This window comes from Natator depressus, chromosome 3, assembly GCF_965152275.1.
Source record: "Natator depressus isolate rNatDep1 chromosome 3, rNatDep2.hap1, whole genome shotgun sequence".
NCBI classification, from domain to species: Eukaryota; Metazoa; Chordata; order Testudines; family Cheloniidae; genus Natator; species Natator depressus.
The window spans coordinates 33,230,440-33,251,183 of record NC_134236.1 but is presented as its reverse complement, the minus strand read 5'-3'; the positions used below and the strand labels follow the sequence as shown (position 1 = coordinate 33,251,183).

Sequence of the window (20,744 nt, the reverse complement as noted above, 5' to 3'; positions counted from 1 at the left end):
GCAGTGCACAAGAGAAAGTCAATCCGGTACGAGTAAGAAGGGCATTTATGGAGATGCATGGTGCCCTGTACAAGGGATTTCCCCCTCCACTGCCCCTGAAAAAATGAGATTTCATTTCAGTGGCAAAAGGGCTGTTCAGCAGAACGGGTCTAGGGCTACTCTAATGTACGAACAAGCAAGAGGAAACCGGTTATATGAAGGGGAAAGGCTCCTGGTGTTCTAGCTAGAAAGCCTATTCCGTAAATAGAATGCTTGGGGCATCTGGCTCCCAGGAACACTCACATTCATGTCACAGAATCCCACAGTGCAGGGCTTTCCTTTCCTTAAGTACAGGAACTGCTGGGTAGCATCAACATACGGACTGCACTTGCCATACTCGTCCCGGCAGCAAACCTTGCAGGAATTGTCCGTTTCTAAAATAAAAGCAGCAAACTATTTTCCCCCTGACTCTTGTGGTTATTTTCAATCCATAACAAGAGTTTCTGAGCACAGAGGGGATTGATTCCTGGTCCCCTTGATGACCATGCCCCTTCCCAACAAACAGTGTGTGGAACGGAGGATTGTGTAGTCTCTAGCCACACAAAGAAGCTTCTTGAGCTGCTCAGAATACACAGAGCCTGAAGCTTGGCAAGATGCTCCATGCAGCAGAGTGGGGGAAACACAGGAAGCTTAGCCTTTTTCTGTTCAGCTCTGGAAGTTAAATTACTGCAGCCTTCAGCTGTCAAGGGCAGGTGAAGGGTTTCAAAGGCATCTGAGCCCTGGTTCATATCGATGTGCAAATGACATTTTAAAAGCTTCCTACTGGCCTTGTCAAACTTCTGAGCAGGCATCTGGAGATAGGAAGAGCAGCCACAGCCTGAACAATGAGGGAAGAGGTGCAGGGGTCTGAGCTACAGTGATTCTTTGATCTTTGCCCCTGGATTGTACAGAGCCTGGAAAGAGGGAGAGGAAAGTGGGCGTGGGTGTGGGGGGGGGAATGTATTTCTAAGAGTCTATAACAGACACATGCATGAGGGAATTCCTCCTGTCACTAGCCCCTTTGTCTAGAACAGAGTCACATGTGGCAGTTGCTGATGGGCTGGGAAGAGCTGGCTGGTCACATAGTGCTACCTTTCCTTCTGGTTTCCAACTGCTACATCACATTAAAGGCCTTTGATGGATCATTGGGCATTTCTACACTGCAAAAAAACCCCGCAGCACTGATTCTCAGAGCCCAGGTCAACTCACAAGATTCAGGTTGCAGGGTTTAAAACAGCAGTGTAGATGTCCAGTCTTGGGCTGGAGCCCAGAATCTGAGACCTCACCCCTCTCATGGGAGCTCAGACTCCAGCCCTAGCCTGAATGTCTATACTGTAATTTTATAGCCCCACAACCGAGCCCATGTCAGCTGACCTGGGCCAGCCACTGCTGGGCCATGGGGTCATTTACTGCAGTGTAGACATACCCTTAGTTACTTTCCTCAAGTGCTCTCTCTGTGTAGGCAACTGGTGTAGCTGGCATAGGATATGGCTTCTGCTACAGCCCTCGGCTGGACCTGCACTGGCAATTCTGTTCTCAGTGCAGTTGGAGAAGCAGCCTCCCAGCTGCCTGTCAGACTTTCCTTCCCCAGCCTGCCTTGCTGAGGCCGAGGGGAAGTGTAGACATCTCTACCGCCCAGAGAGCCCCAGCGTATCAGCTTTATCTATAACCCTGTCTGTTTGCTGCTCTGATGGCTCCAGCCCAGATGTCAGAGCAGCTTCCTCAGCCCCTCCCCAAACAGGAAACGAAATCAAGGGCTGAAAGACAAAAACTTCAGCCTGTGACTTTTTGAGGTGTGTGTTTGTTTGTTTGTCTGAAATCCTGATCTGGGGTCCAAGGACCCATCCACTGATAACCTGTAATCTAGAGGAGAGCTGTGCTAACTGTGATCAGCGGGGCCTTAACAAGAGATGTCGCTTGGGGAAGCTGGCAATCCCGTTTTGCTCACCGTTACAGGCACACGATTGCAGGCTCTTCTCCCTCATGCAGAATGGAACACATTCTCCATCTTTGCACTTGCCCAAATCCACGCAGACCGTGTCATCTGGTGCATTCCCAGGGGGCGGACAATCACTGCTGTTCCCTACAGGCACATGCATTTAGAAAGGATGACTGCATTACTACACACAGGGTTGGTAAAGGCACACATCATTCTCCCTGTGCTGGAGAGGAGACTGAGCCACAGATGTTCATTATATTGTGACTCCCAATAGTCGACTCTTGGAGCGAGACTCTGGTCACCCTCAGTGGGCTACTGCCAAGCACCCTGAGGAGCAACAGTACATCTGACAGATGTCTAGAAGGAAGGGGACCATAGGCGGAAGGGGAATGAAAGAACGGGCTCACAGCATTCAGATACTGCGATAATTCTTAATTAGACAAAATGCACAAAATGGTGGGCAGCCCTGTCAGGATTAGCCAGCCTTCAGCCAGGAAAGGCGACTGTCTGGGCTGATTCCTCATCTTGAAGCAGAGTTGCTATCAGATGCTGGAAGAGGCAGAAAAGGGAAGTGAGCAGCTAGTGGGGAAGCAGAGGTTAAAGCAAAGTTACCCCGCCATAGCAAGATTCAGGAGCACACTTCATGCCTCACAATGACGCTTTTTTCTTTTCTTTTTTTTTTTTTTTAATTTTAATTGAACTCTAAAAGTGAACATACAAGTTGCATAAAAGGTAGCAAAAGCTAGTAAAATGGACCCTGACTCTGCAGCATTCAGTTGCACATGTAAGGGAAATGTAACAATGGCATACCAGTGCAATAGGACTCTCCTTTGCAAGTAGCATTTATGGCTTCCTGGCATTTCTTCTGAGCGCTTTCAAACTGGCAACCTTTACAACAGGGGCTGTTCCGATCACTGTGAGAAGAGTGGAGGGAGAGGATGAATATTAAGCTACTCAAGAAATAAATGACTCAAAAACATTAAGAGTGTGGCAAACCCATGGAAGCATATATACTTCTCCTATTAGAGCTCTGCCTATCAGATATACTTGTCCCCCATTTTCTGAAGTGTGCTGAAGAATGGGTTACATAAGCACATGTACTATATTACACATGGAGAGGGAGAGTGGGCCCCTCGACAAGGCACTGGACAGACTCAGGACATATGGGTTCCTTTCCTGCCTCTGCCACTGACCTGCTGGGTGACCCTGGTCAAGTCCCTTCACATCTCTCTGTGCCTGTTTCCCTTCCCACCCTTTGTCAGTCTTGTCTAGTTGGACTATGCTTTTCAGGACAAGGACCATTTCTTACGGTGTGTGTACAGCATGTAATACAAGGCACCCTAAGCACTACTGCAATGCAAATGTTTAAAAATCCACATTTGTAACTCCATGCTAGGAAAGGACTAAACATTCACGTCTCATCCAAAACCAAAATGACTAAAGCACAATTCGTCCAGAATAAATGGGAGCAGATCTGGACTCTGTGTGCAGATTGGACAGTAAAGACAGACCTCAGTTACCATAGTCACTGTCCAGCTTGCACACTAGGTGTTGCTAGGGTCCTGGATAACACATGACCATGGATTTAGACTGCCTTGCAATGCACATGCAGAAGGGGCAGTGTTAAGGTTGCACAGTGAACCTTAATACTGGCACTTTCTGACTTTTGAGTGCTGCAATTGACATTTTTTTTTTGGTATAGAATTTACCATTACACTGCATTGATGTGCAGTTCCTAGCAAAGCAATGGAACAAAGTAGTCTCAATACTACTGCATGAATTAACACCAAGACTACCAAGTAATGGCATGCACCAAAGCTCTCTCCTGGAGTCCTTAACTTTCCCAAGGCTCATTTGCCCAGTACAGAAAGTCTTAAAGTACTGGAGCCAGGGTCCAGAAGAGTGCATTTTGCTGCACTGCAAACAAGTTTTTGACCCAGCCCCATATTCCCTTCCCCTCCCAACCAAGGCTGTGGCTTTAACATCTCTTACCTGCACCTGGCATTTTGTTTCAGTTTACAGTCAGCAGAGCAGCAGGGATCAGCATGCCTGTGCAAAAGGCCAGGATCGCATTCCTCACCTTCATCCACTCTCGAGTTCCCACATACTTGGTTGTTGCGCTCTTTGAAACATTCCTGGGCCTTGCTCTGAATGGTCTTACAGATGGATTGTTTACTGCAGCTTGAGAACATCTAAAGAATCATGAGCGGAAAGTGCAGCACTGGGAAGGAATGCATCATTCCCTTTCACCAGAATACATCCAAGACTGACACCACCACCCACCTAACCCCCAATTCTGATGTTTTAAGAAACATTTATTCCATTTACAATGCCACTGTTTCAGAGTAACAGCCGTGTTAGTCTGTATTCGTAAAAAGAAAAAAGAAAAGGAGTACTTGTGGCACCTTAGAGACTAACCAGTTTATTTGAGCATGAGCTTTCGTGAGCTACAGCTCACTTCATCGGATGCATACTGTGATATCTTGGGAAAACGTAACACAGAAAATAGTAGCTTGTGTTGAAAAACTGCTTTGTTGCATTGTGATTAACACATATCTGAACACACATGCACAACGCTGCATGACCAACTCTTGGGAGGGGTGCCAAACCCAAACCCAACCCTTCTGTGAGCACTGGGGGTTCAGGTGGAGCAATACATCCCAAGAAATAGTCATGAAGTTGCAAAAATGGGGATAGACTTTTCTGACCCTGGTTGTAAGCTTCTGCAGAGCTGCTAGTAACCTTAGGCTAATCATTCACTTGATATCTCAGTTTCTCCATCTGTAAAATAGGGATAATACCAAGTCCTCAAGGGTGTTATGACGTTTATAAGATGAATGGAGATGAGTACGTATTAACTTAGTGATTGGGCTAACCACTAGAGAGAGACATGACGGCAGTGAACAGCTTACTATTTAGAAGCCTGTGTTCTGGTGCTAAAGATCGAAGCTGGATTCCTTCTGACAACAGTGATATCAGTAAGTGTAGGCAGCCACAAGTCTGTTACAAAATATCACCCTAGTAGGGCTTGAATGCCTGTAGATCTCAGGGATTTGGGAGGAACTTATTTAACACTGGGACTAATAATAGTTAATGAGTATGTCTCCCTCTAGTGGCTGTTCCAGCAATTAACCACCTATTAAATACAGGCTAAAGGAGTGCACTTTAGCTAAGCAGACAGGGACTTGTGCTTTTGGGGTGGAAGGTTCTGGGTCAGTCTTTGTTGATTGTAGTGGTGTCTGTGGTGGGATAGTGGAAGTTAAAGTAAATTTACCTTATTGTTTTCATGATCGCCACTCACAGCAATTGGATACATAACATATTTCCCTCCTTGGTCTTCAGTGGGGGCACATTCTGGCAGGCTGTCAGGATCATGCTCTGCTCCAAAGTTGTGTCCCAGTTCATGAGTAGTAACCAAGTCTGCTTCCTTGTTCGATACCAAAAAAACACATCTAAAGTCAATACCAACATGCAGTGGGGGGTCTAAGTAATTCCAAATCATTAGATCTTTAGAGATACCCTTAATTAGGAACCAGTTCTTTGGTTAAACGTAAGTGCTAAACTGAAGTCAGGGCCTGTAAAATTACCAAACTCTTGAGAGGCAACTGCTAGAGCAGGGTTCAGATGTTGCAAGGGCATATAAGAGCTCAACATTTGACACGGTGAAGTCATTTAAGTCTAAGATTAACAAAATATTTTCTAAAGAAACCTCATGCCACAAAAATTACACGTGTCACATTTTCATTTAATTCCCCTGGCAATTTGCCTTATTTTTATTGAATAGACAGCAGCCGTTAAGAGCCTTAACTAACTAAACTCACATTCAACTGGTTTGGTGCTAGAAAAAAGCCTAGAAATAATATAGGGTAGGGCTGTCAAGCGATTAAAATAATTAATCCCAATTAATTGCACTGTTAAACAATAATAGAATACCATTTAAATATTTTTGGATATTTTCTACATTTTCAAATATATTGATTTCAGTTACAACACAGAATAGAAAGTGTACAGTGATCACTTTATATTTCTTTTTATTACAAATATTTGCATTGTAAAAAACAAAAGAAATAATATTTTTCAATTCCCCCATTACAAGTACTATAGTGCAATCTCTATCATTAAAGTTGAATTTACAAATGTAGAATTATGTATATAAAAAACTGCATCCAAAATAAAACAATGTAAAACTTTAGAGCCTATAAGTCCACTCAGTCCTACCTCTTGTTCAGCCAATCGCTCAGATTGACTGAACAAATTTGTTTACATTTACAGGAGATAATGCTGCCCGCTTCTTGTTTACAATGTAACCTGAAAGTGAAAACAGGCATTCACATGGCACTGCTGTAGCTAGCCTCACAAGATGCGCTAAAGATTCACATGTCCCTTCATGCTTCAACCACCATTCCAGAGGACATGCTGATGACAGGTTCTGCTAGATAATGATCCAAAGCAGTGCAGACTGACACCAATTCATTTTTATCATCTGAGTCAAATGCCATCGGCAGGTGGTCAGTTCTCTTTTTTGATGGTTTGGGTTCTGTAGTTTCCGTATAAGAGTCTTGCTCTTTTAAGACTTCTGAAAACATGGTCCACACCTCGTCCCTCTCAGATTTTGGAAGGCACTTCAGACTCTTAAACCTTGGGTCGAGTGCTGTAGCTATCTTTAGAAATCTCACATTGGTACCGTCTTTGTATTTTGTCAAATGTGCAGTGAAAGTGTTCTTGAAATGAACAACATGTGCTAGGTCGTCATTCGAGACTGGTGTAACATGAAATATATGGCAGAATACGGGTAAAACAGAGCAGAAGACATACAATTCTCCCCCAAGGAGTTTAGTCACAAATTTAGTTAATGCATTATTTTTTTAACGAGTGTCAGCTGGAATGGTGGCTGAAGCATGAAGGGGCATATGAATGTTTAGCATATCTGGCACGTAAATACCTTGCAATGCTGCTATAAAAGTGCCATGCAAATGCCTGTTCTCACTTTCAGGTGATGTTGTAAATAAGAAGTGGGGCAGCATTATCTCCCGTAAAATATAAACAAACTTGTTTGTCTGAGCAATTGGCTGAACAAGAGTAGGACTGGGTGGACTTGTAGGCTCAAGTTTTACACTGGGTTGCTGTTATTTTTCTTAGTGCAGTTATGTAACAAAAAAACCTACATTTGTGAGTTGCACTTTCACGATAGAGACTGAATTACAGTACTTGTATGATATGAATTGAAAAATGCTATTTCTTTTATTCATCATTTTTACAGTGCAAATATTGGTAATAAAAAATAATATAAAGTGCCCACTGCACTCTTTGTATTCTGTGTTGTAACTGAAATCCATATATTTGAAAATGAAGAAAAACATCCAAAAACATTTAATACATTTCAATTGGTATTCTATTGTTTAACAGTGTGATTAAAACTGTGATTAATTTTTTTTAATTATGATTACTTTTTTTGAGTTAATCACGTAAGTTAACTGCAATTAATCCATAGCCCTAACATAGGGCGGATTTCCAAAAGCCAAGAAGCAAGGCAGGACTCACTCAATATAAGTCTCCAAACCTGCTACTGGAAACCCTCCCTTTCCACCTCCCTCCCCCTGCCTGTGCTTCCGATGTGACCTCCCCTCACTTGACCAGTAGGGCAAGTCAGAAACTCAGACTGACAAGGATACCAACAAAGAAACAATAGCTAAGTGCAGGGAAGATGGGCTGGACACAGCACGCCAGGGAAGGGGAAGCTAGGAAGTGGGCAGGAGAGAGAAGTTTGGCAGAATAGCTTTAACTTGTGCTACTCCACAGACATAGGAAGTTTTGAACAGTGCAATGACAAGCCAAACTGGAGCTGGAACACTGGCAACATGCCTATGCATTACAGCACATATGGAGTGAAAGATTTGAGCACTCCTTAGAGACCATTTGTGTGCTTGGTGGTATTTACTGTGTGAGTTTTAGTGCTCTTGGAAGCAAGGGATAGTCTGAGCAGACACTGTGCAAGATGCTCCACATAACGCTGATCTGTAATGTCCTGCTGTGCCAAGCCCTGGGCTCATCTGCATGAACTGTGCCAACCAGTCTGGTGGTTTGGTGACTGAGACAGGAAGAGGCCAAACTCAATTTCACTTGTAACAAAGACAGAACTCTAATTCAGAGGCGAAAGGCTAATGCGCTAGACAGTAGTGACAGCTAGAGCCCTATTAAAGCACTCCTCTAAGTTAGAGGTTCCATGACTACTTTTCTTTTTAACCTCTGAGAAGTTTAATTCTTCTTGAGAGTGTCTGTCAAGTTTCAGCCCAGAGTAATTCTGATACCAATTATAAACGTCCTTTAAAATCAGGGTTTAACTAAGCAGTATTAAAGTCAGCATAAGAAAATATTTTACCCAAATGCAAAAGTTTAGCAATTACTATACACATTATAATACTGAGACTGGTGGTGCTGGAACTAGGGGTGTTGGGGGTACTGCCACACCCCCTGGCTTGAAGTAGTATTGTAATAACAAACACCAGCTACATGGTTTCCATCATCAGCACCCCTACTATAAAAACTGTTCCAGCACCCCGACAAACTCCTAATGCTTTCAAAATTTGATGAATTCTGCATCCAAGCCTCTCAATATTTACCACCAAACAGATGATGAACAAAAGATGTAAGACTGAAAAAAGCCCAGACAGTTTACATTAAGGGTAAGGCTAACAACTAAACAGCCCAGTTCTACAAATAGTTACTCCTTCATGTAATGACACCAAATTCAGTTGTTTGCATGATTGGCCCATATGCCAGTGCAGTTTGAAGCTATTCCGTACCCATCCATTTTCTGAAGAGCAAAAACAAGACAGAGGACTTGGATTTAGGATCCAACTCAAGTCTGGTGATACGCCTGCACTGTGTAGCCCTGCAGGTAAAAATAGATTTGGGATGCTCAAGCCACAAAACGAAGCACGTTGTAGAACAGTGGTCGATCCTGGAGACTCTCCCAGTCAATCACGATCTGTGGTGGTGTAGCGGGGCTGCCACTGAGGTAGGCTCCCTGCCTGCCCGGCCCCACGCCGCTCCCAGAACCAGCCAGTAGGCCTCTGCGGGGGGGCAGTCTGCACGCAGCTCCTGCCTGCAAGCACCGCCCCCCCCCAGCTCCCATTGGCCAGGAACAAGGAACTGTGGCCAGTGGGAGCTATAGGGGCAGTGCCTACAGAGAGGGGCAGCGCGCAGAGCCTTCTGGGAGAGGCATGGGGCCGAGGCAGGCAGGCAACCTGACTTAGCCCTGTTGCGCCACCAACCGGGAGCCACTCGAGGTAAGGGTCACCTGGCGGGAGCCCGCACCCCGTAACGCCTCCTGCACCCCGTAACGCCTCCTGCACCCCAAACACCATCCCTGACCCCCCTCAAAGCAAGCACCCCATACCTCCTCCTGCACCATGTACCCCCTGCCCCAGAGCTGACCCCCGCTCCCAGAGCCAGCATCCCGTACCTCCTCCTGCACCCCAACACTGCCCCAGCCCAGAGCCCCCTTCTGCACCCAAACTCCCTCCCAGAGCTTGCACTCCTCACCCCCTCCTGCACCCTCATCCCCTGTCCCAGGCTCAGCCTGGAGCCCCCTCCCACATTCCGAACCCCTCAGCCCCAGCCCAGAGCCTGTACCCCCTTCTGAGCCCCGAGCCCCAACCCCCTGCCCCAGCCCAGTGAAAGTGAGGGTGGGGGAGGGAAATGAAGTGAGTGGGGTGGGACTTCGGGGAAGTAGAGGGGCCTCAGGGAAGGGGCGGGGTAGATCCTGTGTTGCCCTTAAATTCAAAAAGTGATCTTGGGCATAAAAAGGTTGGAGACCACTGTTGCAGAAGTATAAAAGGCCAGAGATGCATAGTTTTTCTTACAACAATCAGCAGTTCAACTTTATTCCACTGCCAATCTACTAGTTTAGTCTTCAGAGTTATTTTGATTTTGGGGGTGGTTCTAAGCACACATTTGGTACGAATTTAGTGCTCTCATCTTTGGAGACATATAGTCTTATTTATCAATAGAAGAGGTCAGCACAATCAGAGGCAGAATGTTTCCTTCTCACTGCTCCACCAGTGTGTCTGATTAGTTCCATCTCCAGAGCCATTCAGTCCTGGCTTTCTCTGTCAACAAGGATGACAATTACGATGGCATTTTTTGCACCACAGATACCTGTCCGTAGGGACCTGGACTGAGAGCGAATGGTTCTTTTCAGAGAGGCATCTAAGAGCCATTCATCTCACGGTAGTTTTCGCACTGAAGACTAACAGCAAAGCACATGTTTAACAAATACGTTCTGTATATCCACATTCACCTTACAGTACCTTTGTGAGGATAGTTTTGCCATAGTTCTTTGTGCTGGTTAAGCCGCTGTTCAAATAGATGTTTTTTTTGGCAGCTTGACTATAATAAGCTATAGAAAGGAAGATGAAAGAAAGTGAAATTCCTCATATAGCACAAGAAAAGTAACCGGGCTTTCTACAGACTTTTGTTTGTTTGTTTTTTAAAGAGAAAACCATGTTTAGGAAAACTGAAGATTCTCCCCAGTCTTTTTCTTTGACCTTGTAAATAAAGGACTATAACATTACAGCACTCACAGACTTATAAATGAGTCCCCTTTCCCCAATTTTTGCAGTGGGGAATCTGCAGTCAGAACTTAATAAATGCATGCATTAAAGACTGCAAGGCATTCAGATACTCAAGTAATGAGGGCCATATAAGTACTTAAGAGATAGATGTTGGATTCCCCCTCCCATTGCCAAATTTGGCAGGCCACACCTGTTCAGAGCTGCATCTTTCCAGAGCAGCACATGAAGATTTTCGCTGCTCCAAATGGGACCATGATGGCTTTCACTCAACCTATGAATTCAAGAAACCGAATTGTTTTACCCTATCCTATTCCTCTTTTTGTATGCAGCCTAGGACACAGCCTTGGACACAGCCTTCAGTTCCATTCCTAACTCAGTCACTAGGGAATATTTAAGTGACACGCACTGTGCCCCCTTCAATCCTTCTACGATTTTCATAACAAAGAACAGATATTCAACCCACAACTAGAGGTCAGACAGTGTGTGTGTGTGTGTGGGGGGGGGGAATCTTACCCTTTGGGCAAATGCCACCATGGGTGTTAGGCCTGGGAGATCCAACATAAGCTAGTCCAAGTGTTCCCATATCGAAATCTTGGTATGTAAAGAGATGAGCAAGGCACACGTGAGCTGCTTTCTCAGCTATATCAAAGCTAAATTGCTAAAAGGAAAAAAAGCAAGTGTTAGAAAAATCTGTAATATGTACGGTGAAGAAATTCAAAGATGAAAAAATCATTTAACAAGCCAGGTATTTTCCAGCTCCAGTTTCTATTACACTAAATGAAGAAATCTGCTCCATCCCCAGATCAGAGTAGGATAGTCCCTTCATATATTCTAGCACTTAGTCTGGCCTAGTTTTAAATATCACCTCCCGCCAGAGTATAATCTACAGTGTTAAGATTCTCATTCATCAGCAACATCTCAAGGAAAGAAAAAACTATTATAAGGCCCATCTTTCAAAACAGCAAATGCTTGGTAACAGCCAGCATTACAAGATTTCACTACAGAATGCCTTTAATGACAGTAGGAATTTGCTGCTCCCATTCATGCTGCTGAAAAGGAGCAGAGCTGAATCCATACTCCAACGTTCTCCTTAGCTTCTCTGTTCAATGTAGGTGATGACCCAGGGCACACTTTCACTTGTGTTTCAGCAATTTATTGAATCATTTTTCTGGCGTCCCAAAACATGCTAGATTATACTTCAGAAGAACAAGTATGGGAAGGAACGCACAATCTTGTGTTGAAATGGCACTACCAACGAGGACAACAGATAGGTGAGGATAAGATCACATGGATCCTCAGTAAGGCATGTCCACTTCTGGATGGTTGGTGTTTTCTGTTGATTCTCTTTCTTCCCCTAGAAGAACCTTGTAAGCATCATTGCAGAAGCAGGTTTTAAGAGGGATCTGAATGAGTCAACAATGCACATGCCTAACAAGTAGCTTCATAATCTTACTGCTAGCCCTGCTCTACCTCCCGTCTTTCCCATTTATAACCCCCTTCTGATGGAGTCATGTCAATAAAGTTGTGTGATCTTCTGGGAAGGAGACATGTCTTTATACTTTTGCAAGATGACTAGTGCATTCTGGGGGAACTCCAAATATAACACATTTTAACTTTACTAAAACAAATAAAACCTGTATGCTATCCAGAAAGGCCAAGACATTTGGTAAATCTGGTCAACTGGATGGCAACTTAGAAGATGAAATAGCATGGAGAATTTCAACATGTATGAAAGAACCAAGTTCAACTATACAGCCACACATTAAATTAGTATCTGGGCACTTTGCAAATATCAGTTTTCCTTTGTTGTGAGGTAGGAAAGTATTGTTAGCCCAATTTTACAGGTAAGAAAATGAGACACAAAGATCAAATGTCTTGAGCCAGGTCATGCAGGGAGTCTGTGGCAGAGCCAGGAATGAACCCAGGCCTCCTGGGTCTCATGCCAGTGCTTTAATCACAGGGCTGCCTTCCTATTTCAATAATGATATGATCATTTCTATTTGTTTTGCACTTAATAATTGTATTCTGGAAGTAGATACTTTTTATAATGAAGCCTCTTGCCGTGAGCCTGGGTAGAAATATCCTAGTTTTGTATTCTTGTGATAACTACACATTGTGAAGAGGAAGAAAAGCAGTTTCATTTGCAATCAGAGACTGATCTTGGATGGCAAATAAGTAATTCTTGTATTTTCTTTTTAGATGGGACATTTTGTTTGAGAAACACAGCTTTACCTCCAGCAGTGTCTTCACCTCCCAAGCATCCTTCTCTTCATTTGGCTGATTTTTTGCCATGTTATAATGTTTTTCCCCAGGCTTCACAAGACTTGATTCATTGTGGACAATAATCTATATTCAAGGGTATAATATAATTAGAATAAGGAACTGTAAACAATTCAACAAGCTGAAGAAATAGGCAGTGAAACGCCAAGTGCTGCAATTTTAAATTAAAATGTTTAGTCAAGGGAAATTTTTCACCCTCCTAAACGATGGCCAAAGCGCCTCATTAAAATGCCATCCTATTCTTAGATTTAAACTTACAAATTCCTAATGGTGAACTCTTGACCTCTTAATTAAGATGACGCCAAACACTTTGACCCATACAAATATAATTACACCTAAACATACTAGCATCCTTACACTTAAGGATGTTAAGTTGCACATCACAAGTTTCCATTAAGATATTCGTTTCTCACTAAGATATTCATTACTCAGTCATAAAAATTCAGGGTTCAAATCTGGTAGAAAAGATCCCCAGTGCACCTCTGATTTTATTTAACCAAAGCAAATTTACAAGGATACCTATCTTTTAGGAATCTAGATGTGAAAAAAGAAAAACTGAAACGTTTTATGACTAAAAGCACATTTGTCATATTTAGGCTTTTCTGACTAAAGAGGTAGTTAGCTTGCAGTGTGGCATATGTTTAGTTATGTTATAGTAAACGGGAGTAACACTGTGCTTTTAGAGTTTATGCTGTAAATAATGGCCATCAGAACTTTTATTATTCAAGATGACGACAAGAAAAGAACATAGCTTGACTCTCAGATCCCAAAATGAACTTTAAGAGCTGGTTGATGAAAATAGCTTGTAAACTGCATTTGATATGGAAATCATCAACACACAAAGCCGGGCCCCAGAGAACCATTTTTACAGTCACTTTTCCGAATAAAAATGCATTTTACATTTGAGATAAGTCCCAAAAGATTCCAGGAATTCAGAATTAAGGTTCCAGCAACAACACAAAACCTACTTTATAGCATTTTTGCCTCATCTTTTGTCACATGATTACTAAGGCTGCTGAGGTCACAAGTAATTTCCCACAAAGTCATGGAAGGGGGAAAACATGGGGGACCCCCCCCAACTCTGTTTCCACCCTTAGAGAAAACTGCAGCCACCTAAGACAACATTGCCTGGTTGGCTGAAGGAAACAACGTGCTGACTACCTGATTGCATTGACCTTCCCAATTGTGGCCCGTTTCCACACCCGACATTTTCAGGCTTTGGGCACGGTACTTTGAGATTAGCAAACAGAGAACTGTGTCAAAACAGCCCCCGAGGTTTGAACATCTAGTTAGGTTATGCTTAAAGTGGCACTCTGAGACCAGATTTGTCTAAGTCAGGCAAGACCACAAGTAACCAGGTCAAAAAAAGTGAGCCAGATGTCATGACTCCTTATGAAAAATCCTCTGCTTCAGTGTACACAACACAGCATGCATGTCCTCTGTAAAACCCACTTTTATCATGCCTACAAGAAATTAGCCCACTAAGATTTCCATTTATTTTAAATACATTATTCCACCACTCGGAGCTCTAATTTTCAAGAGTTACTACATAAACTTATTGACGTCACCCATCTCCTCCAACCCCCACAGTTGCTTGTTACCCCTAGCACCATTCATTACATCATGTCTGAAATTAATTGCTACTCTTCAGAGGAGGAATTGTGGCTTTTTATCTGTATTGTGGGTCACTTTGAACACTATGGGCTCTGTCAGATAAACACCAACACCACTGGGATATGTGACAATATTTGCACAATAGTATGTTTATGGAAGAACCATACATTTTTCAAATTTAGCAGAAACAAAAAAAAAAGTTCTCCAACAGAGATCAAATGTGCCAAGTCTCAGCCTGAAATCTTCTCCAACAGCTGTAAGTGTCTGATAAAAGATGGGCCAAAACAAACTTAGCTATGAAAATCCCTAGCATGATGCTTTTAAGGGGTTACTTATATGATGGAAGTAAACAATTTAATAAGTTTTGATTATTGGTATTCTGATTATTTGTATTCTGATTCCAGACCCCACCCTCCAAATGTATTATATATGTCTTTTTTAAAAAATCAGAACTTATAACATCCAGAACATGCTCTAATGCCAAAGATTCACAACCCTTTGCATTGAATCCGTGAATACCTGCTCTATTTGTATGCCGTATCCTTTCAAGTTTCCGTTGTCCCAAGAAGTATTTCGATAGATGTCATCCACTCTGTCTATTAATTCAATCTATGCATGGAAGGGGAAAATAAACCATTATTTAGATCCAAATTTTTATCATGTAACATAGTCCAAAATATCCAAAAAAAAGTTGTAGCATATGTATCTATGAACACTCATTTCAAGTCAAAACTGCACCTCACAAAACACAATGGACAAATGTATTGTTCCAAAAACATCAGAGCAGTGTGGTCCAAGGCGTTTTACAATGTTTTCCTGAAAGTTTTCCATCGTCAAACTATAGCAGACTCTGCCATTTACCATTATTTTGTATAGTGCAGTGGAAAAGCAACATAAGGTTAAGAATAAATCATCTTGGTAAATACTTTATGCGTACGGTAGCATTGCACTATCGCCGTTTTAAAAAAACTAGTACAGTACTGAGCGATCCTGGTGTTCAGGCTCTCTCTGCTGTCCAATAAGCTATTGCTGTCCTCCTCACTACATTTGGTGCTGGGGCTCCAGAGCATCTGCTCCTCTCTCCTGGCGCTTTTGTTTTTTATAGCCCAGGCCACCCCTTCCAAGCAACATCCTCCATCCAGAAATTTGCATGTCTGTTTATACTGAACAGCACCTCCAAATTCACTCAGGATGAATAGTAGGGTTGTTGGCTGGTTTTAGGATTAGGAGGGTAGGGGGAGAATAGAATCAAGGGGGGTTCAAATTCTTCTAACAGTAAAACTGATAAAAGAAACACCTAGCGATAGGGATACTTGAAATGTCCCTCTCTTCCTCCTAGCCGAGTTTAGATTTTAACGCATTTTGTTTGTAAACAGTTATAATGTCATTCTTTAAGATCCATTTAACCAAATTTTGCTGACATATTAGAAGCAGATGTTTCCCTATTCATAGAGACTATTCCAAGCAGGTTTCTTCTAGAGAAATAGACTCCTTCCCCATACATAAGGCCAGCCCATTTGTAATCGCATGTGTCATTTATTTTGGCCACAGAAGGAATCAAAGAAGCTAACAGGAGTAGACCTTTCCTCCTGCACACATTATCTAAGCATTTCTACAGCACCTATCTTTAAAAAGAACAAAGAGGATCTGGGGAACTATAGAACAGTCAGCCTAACTGGAAAAGATATCATAACTAATATTTGTAAGCACTTAGAGGAGAGCAGAGTTATAAGGAATGGCCAGCATGAATTTATCAAGAGCAAATCATGTCAAACCAACCTCATTTCCTTCTCTGACAGGATTACTGGCCTAGCAGATAGGGGGAAGCCATAGATGTGATTTATCTTCAGTAAAGCTTTTGACACTCTCATAAGCAAACTAGGAAAATGTGGTCTAGATGAAACTACTACGAAGTGGGTGCACAACCGGTTGAAAAACTTTACTCAGAGAGTAATTATCCATGGTTCACTGTCATACTGGGATTACATATCAAGTGGAGTTCTGCAGGGGTCTGTACTGGGTTCCATACTATTCAATATTTTCATTAATGACTTGAGTAACGGAATGGAGAGTTTGCTCATAAAATTTGTGAATGACACCAAGCTGGATGGGGTGGCAAGAACTTTGGAGGATAGGATTAGAATTCAAAATGACTTTGACAAACTGGAGAAATAGAAACTTGATTCTATTTCATCCTGAAATCAACAAAAATCAATAAAGACTAAACAAAATGGGGAGTAGTACTGCAGATCTGGATGTTACAATGGATCAGAAAATTAAATATGAGCCAACAATGTGATGCAATTGTGAAAAAGGCTAATATAATTCGGGGGTGTATTAATAGGAGTTTTGCATGGTAATCAGTTTCTCTTCATGTCCACTGAAGGTAGGACCAGTAATAACAGGCTTAATCTGCAGCAAGGAAGATTTAGGTTAGATTATAGTTAGCAAGCTTTTCCTAATAAGGATAGTTAAGCACTAGAATAGGCTTCCAAGGGGCATTGGGGAATTCCTGTCACTGGAAGTTTTTAAGAACAGGTTAGACAAGCAAGTGTCAGGGGTGATCTAAGTATATTTGGTGCTGCTTCAGCGCAGGAGAATGGATTAGATGACCTCTCGAGGTTCCTTAGGGCCCTCCATTTCTATTATTCTATCTAGGCACTATTCATGGATTATAAAAACAGTGAGGACTGTCCAGAAGGTCAGTATATGGAACTTGAGTGGATCCATTAGTAATAAGGAGCCAGTCTAGGTTGCAAAGCCTGGACACTAACATGTTCTCTCTCATCTCACAGCATCTTTAGTCTCGGGTAGAGCAAATTACAACAGTTCAGCCTAAAGGTGACATTTGTCTGTTCTATTTACCTTAACTACAAAGTCGCAAATGGCAACTCCATACTAAGCTACTGTGATATTATCTGAAAGAATGTGCTAATTGTGCACTAAGACCGAGGGGAGAATATGGTACATTCTGTAATATACTAGCAGCCAGCCAGCCAGCCAGCCAGGCAGGTAAGAAATGTTAGAAATTACACACTTTGTACAGTAATGATAGTTCTTTGAGATGGGTGTCCCTATGGGTGCTCCACTCTAGGTGTGCTTGTGTCCCTGTACTGCTGATCGGAGAACTTTGGTTGCAGTGTCTATTAGGCTCGCAGATGCACTGTCTCCCCTTGTGCCCTGCCACGAGGCTAGTCAATGTGCACTGGCTAACCCCCCCTCAGTTCCTTCTCTACTGCAGAATCATTGACAAGAACTCCGAAGTAGAGGGGAGGTGGGTGGGTTGTGGAGCACCCATAGGGGCACACATCTCAAAGACCCATTGTTACTACACAAGGCGAGTAACTTCTTCAAGTAGTGTCCTTCTGGGTGCTCTACTGCAGGTGACTCCCGAGCAGCATCCCCACAGGAGAGCTGGGACTTTGGAGTCGGGTCAGTTACAGATGACAGCACAGTCGAGCCGAAGATGGCGCTGGAAGCGGAGTCCCCAGTGATCACATAATGTTCTGTGAAAGTGTCGACTGACGCCCATGTCACCGCTCTACAGATCTCGGAGACAGGGACATTCTTGAAAAGGCAATGGATGAGGAGATCGACCTTGCGGAGTGTATACAAATAGTATCTGGAGGGGTCATACTGCTAACTTGGTAACATTGTCTGATGCAGCTGGAGACCCACTTGAAGAGTCTTTGGGCTGATACTGCTGAGCCCTTCAATCTTTCCGCAATAGAGAGGAAAAGTCTTGGGGACTTCCTGAAAAATCTTCATCCTGTCCAGATAGAAGGCTCGGACTCTCCTGACACCTAGAACCTGACCTTGTTGTGTCAGTGAGGCTTGGGATAAAAGGTTGGAAGGTAAAGTATTGATTCATGTGAAATAGGGAGGTTTCCTTGGGAGTGAATTTCAGGTGTGGTCTGAACGCGAGCTTGTCACGAAAGAATACCACGTGGGGGGGATGTGCCATCAGAGCCGCTAATTCTCCTAGCCAAGGTGATTGCCATCAGGAAGGCTGTTTTCACTGAGAGCTATGTAAGCGAACAGGTGGCCATGGGTTCAAAGGGAGGTCTAGAAGTCAGTCCTTTCAAATACCAGGTTGAGGTCCCATGTGGGAGTAGGAAGTCGAGGTTAGGGGAAGAGGTTATCTATACCCTTGAGGAATCTTTTGATGGTTGGGTGTGACTGCACTGAATATCCCTCTACTGGTTGGTTGAAGGCTGTTATAGCCACTAGGTGCGCTCAGAGAGCCCTGATCTTTTTAGGGTCAGTGCATAGCCTAAGATATGAGGAAGAGTCATGGAGTTGGAAGCAGCGTTTGGCTGATATTTGTAGGCTGTTTGGAATGGTCTCTACGAGTGTGGCCAGGGAGAGAAATCTGTTTTGAGGTAGGACAGCTCTGGCCTGTAGCAAGTTGAGGTCAGCCCCTATGAATTCCAGGTGTTGTACTGGATTTTTGGGCACTGATCTGTAAACCCAGTTCTACGATGCATTTGTTTACAGGTTTGGTGATTTGGTGAACCTCTTGGAGAGACCAGGCTCTGAGGAGGCAGTTGCCCAGATAAAAGTAAATTATGATCCATAGGGAGTGCAAGTGTGCAGCCACTACTGAGAGAACCTTGGAAAATATTCTCAGGGCCGATAATAGACTGAAGCGGAGTACCCTGTACTGGTAATGGTCTTGTCCTAGAATGAATCTGAGAAATCATCTGTGAGTCAGTAGAATTGAAATAGGAAAATAGGGGTCCTGAAGAGCCGAAAACCAGTCTCCCTGTTCCAACACACGAATGATCATTGCTAGAGTGACCATTTTGAATTTTTGAGCTTTGACAAACGTATTGAGAGCTCTGAGGTCTAGTATAGGTTTCCAACCTCCTTTCCTCTTGGGTATTGGGAAATAGCAAGAGTAGAATTCTTTACTCCGTAGATGTAGTTCTAAGTCTCCTTCAGCTAGGAGCCAATCTACCTCTGGTTGTAGTAAACTCTTGTGAGAAGGATTCCTGAAGCGGGACAGGGAAGGTTGTTGTGGAGGGGGCAAGGAGGTAAAATGGATAGAGTACCCTTTGTGAATGATCTCAAGGACCCATTGGTCCGACGATGCACATTTCCAGGTGCTGTTGAACACTGCCAACTGGTGGCCAAATGGGTGGATCGCGGTGGTTGGTTGTAGCAGACGCGGGAAGTGGTCTATTGACGCCTCGACCAACATGGTAAAATTTGTTATTGGACACAGATGGCTAGGATGAGGAAGGTTGCGGGCCAAATGGTTTACACCTCGAAAATTTATCCTTTTTCTTCTGCAGCTCATAGTAGTATTGATCTGGATATTGGGAGGTGTGTGGTTTGTGCTGGGGCAGTGGACTAAACTTCCTCTTATGCCCTGGCATGTAGATGCCCAGCGAATGGAGAGTGGCTCAAGAATCTTTCAGGATGTGAGGAGAAGCATCAGTCTTTTCCGCGAAGAGTTAAGACCTTCCCTTTGAAGGCACTAGATGGTTGACTGTACCTCCTTCGGGAAGCCCAAGAGACAGAGCCATGATGCATGTCGCATCATTACTACCGTGGAGATGGACCTCACCACTGTGTTGGCTGCATCGAGGGCAGATTGTAGCATTGTTTTTGCTACTAACTGTCCCTCCTGAATAACGGATTTGAATTGATCACAGCTGCTTAATAAAATTGTTCGGTTTCAAATAATTTATGTAGTCTTATTTCGCTGTCAGGACTTGGTAGTTGGTGATTTGAAACTGAAGTGTGGCAGAGGAGTACATCCCAAAAAAGGTCCAAAACACTTCCAGTCCCTATCGTAGAGAGTGGGGGATTCCCACTCATCAGTGGGAATTAACAGCATCCACCACGATGAAGTTGGGTGGATGGTGGGAGAAGAGGAACTCAGTCTCCCATGCTGGGACATAATATTTTCTGTCTGCTCACCTGCAGGTCAGTGCCACCGATGTTGGGGTCTGCCAGATGGTTCTTGCTGGGTCCAGAATGGCTTTGTTAATGGATAGGGTGATATTTGAGGAAAAGGATGAGTGGAGTATGTCAACACGACAATGGTGGGTGTCCTTGACTTCTTCTAGTGATATTTGGAGAGTGTCCGCCACTCTTTGGCCAGGTCCTGGAAGAGGCAAAAGTAATTTGCCAGAGATGGAGGAGAATGCATGACGGCCTCATCCAGGGAAGAGGAGGATATGGTCCTTGGAGTTACTTCTTGCTCAACAGTTCTCTTATGTTCCTCCATGATTTCTTCCGGAGGTTCCAAAGCTCTGGAAGCTGCGTCTGAAGGGATGTGCCTCAAGGGTTCTTGGATGGGACTGGAA

General features: G+C 43.5%; 1 protein-coding gene across 1 annotated transcript in view; it reads right to left on the bottom strand.

Annotated features, from left to right (window-relative positions):
• The window catches only part of ADAM17 (ADAM metallopeptidase domain 17), a 63,334-nt gene that overhangs the window by 8,793 nt on the left and 33,797 nt on the right, over positions 1–20,744 (bottom strand). Inside the window, exons 7-15 of the mRNA XM_074947674.1 lie at positions 14,947–15,036; positions 12,766–12,879; positions 11,047–11,191; positions 10,270–10,358; positions 5,232–5,384; positions 3,950–4,149; positions 2,768–2,871; positions 1,967–2,101; positions 283–413 (exon numbers count right to left, since the gene is read on the bottom strand). Of these exons, the coding sequence (XP_074803775.1) occupies positions 283–413; positions 1,967–2,101; positions 2,768–2,871; positions 3,950–4,149; positions 5,232–5,384; positions 10,270–10,358; positions 11,047–11,191; positions 12,766–12,879; positions 14,947–15,036 (1,161 nt within the window). The remainder of the gene's footprint in view (positions 1–282; positions 414–1,966; positions 2,102–2,767; positions 2,872–3,949; positions 4,150–5,231; positions 5,385–10,269; positions 10,359–11,046; positions 11,192–12,765; positions 12,880–14,946; positions 15,037–20,744) is intronic.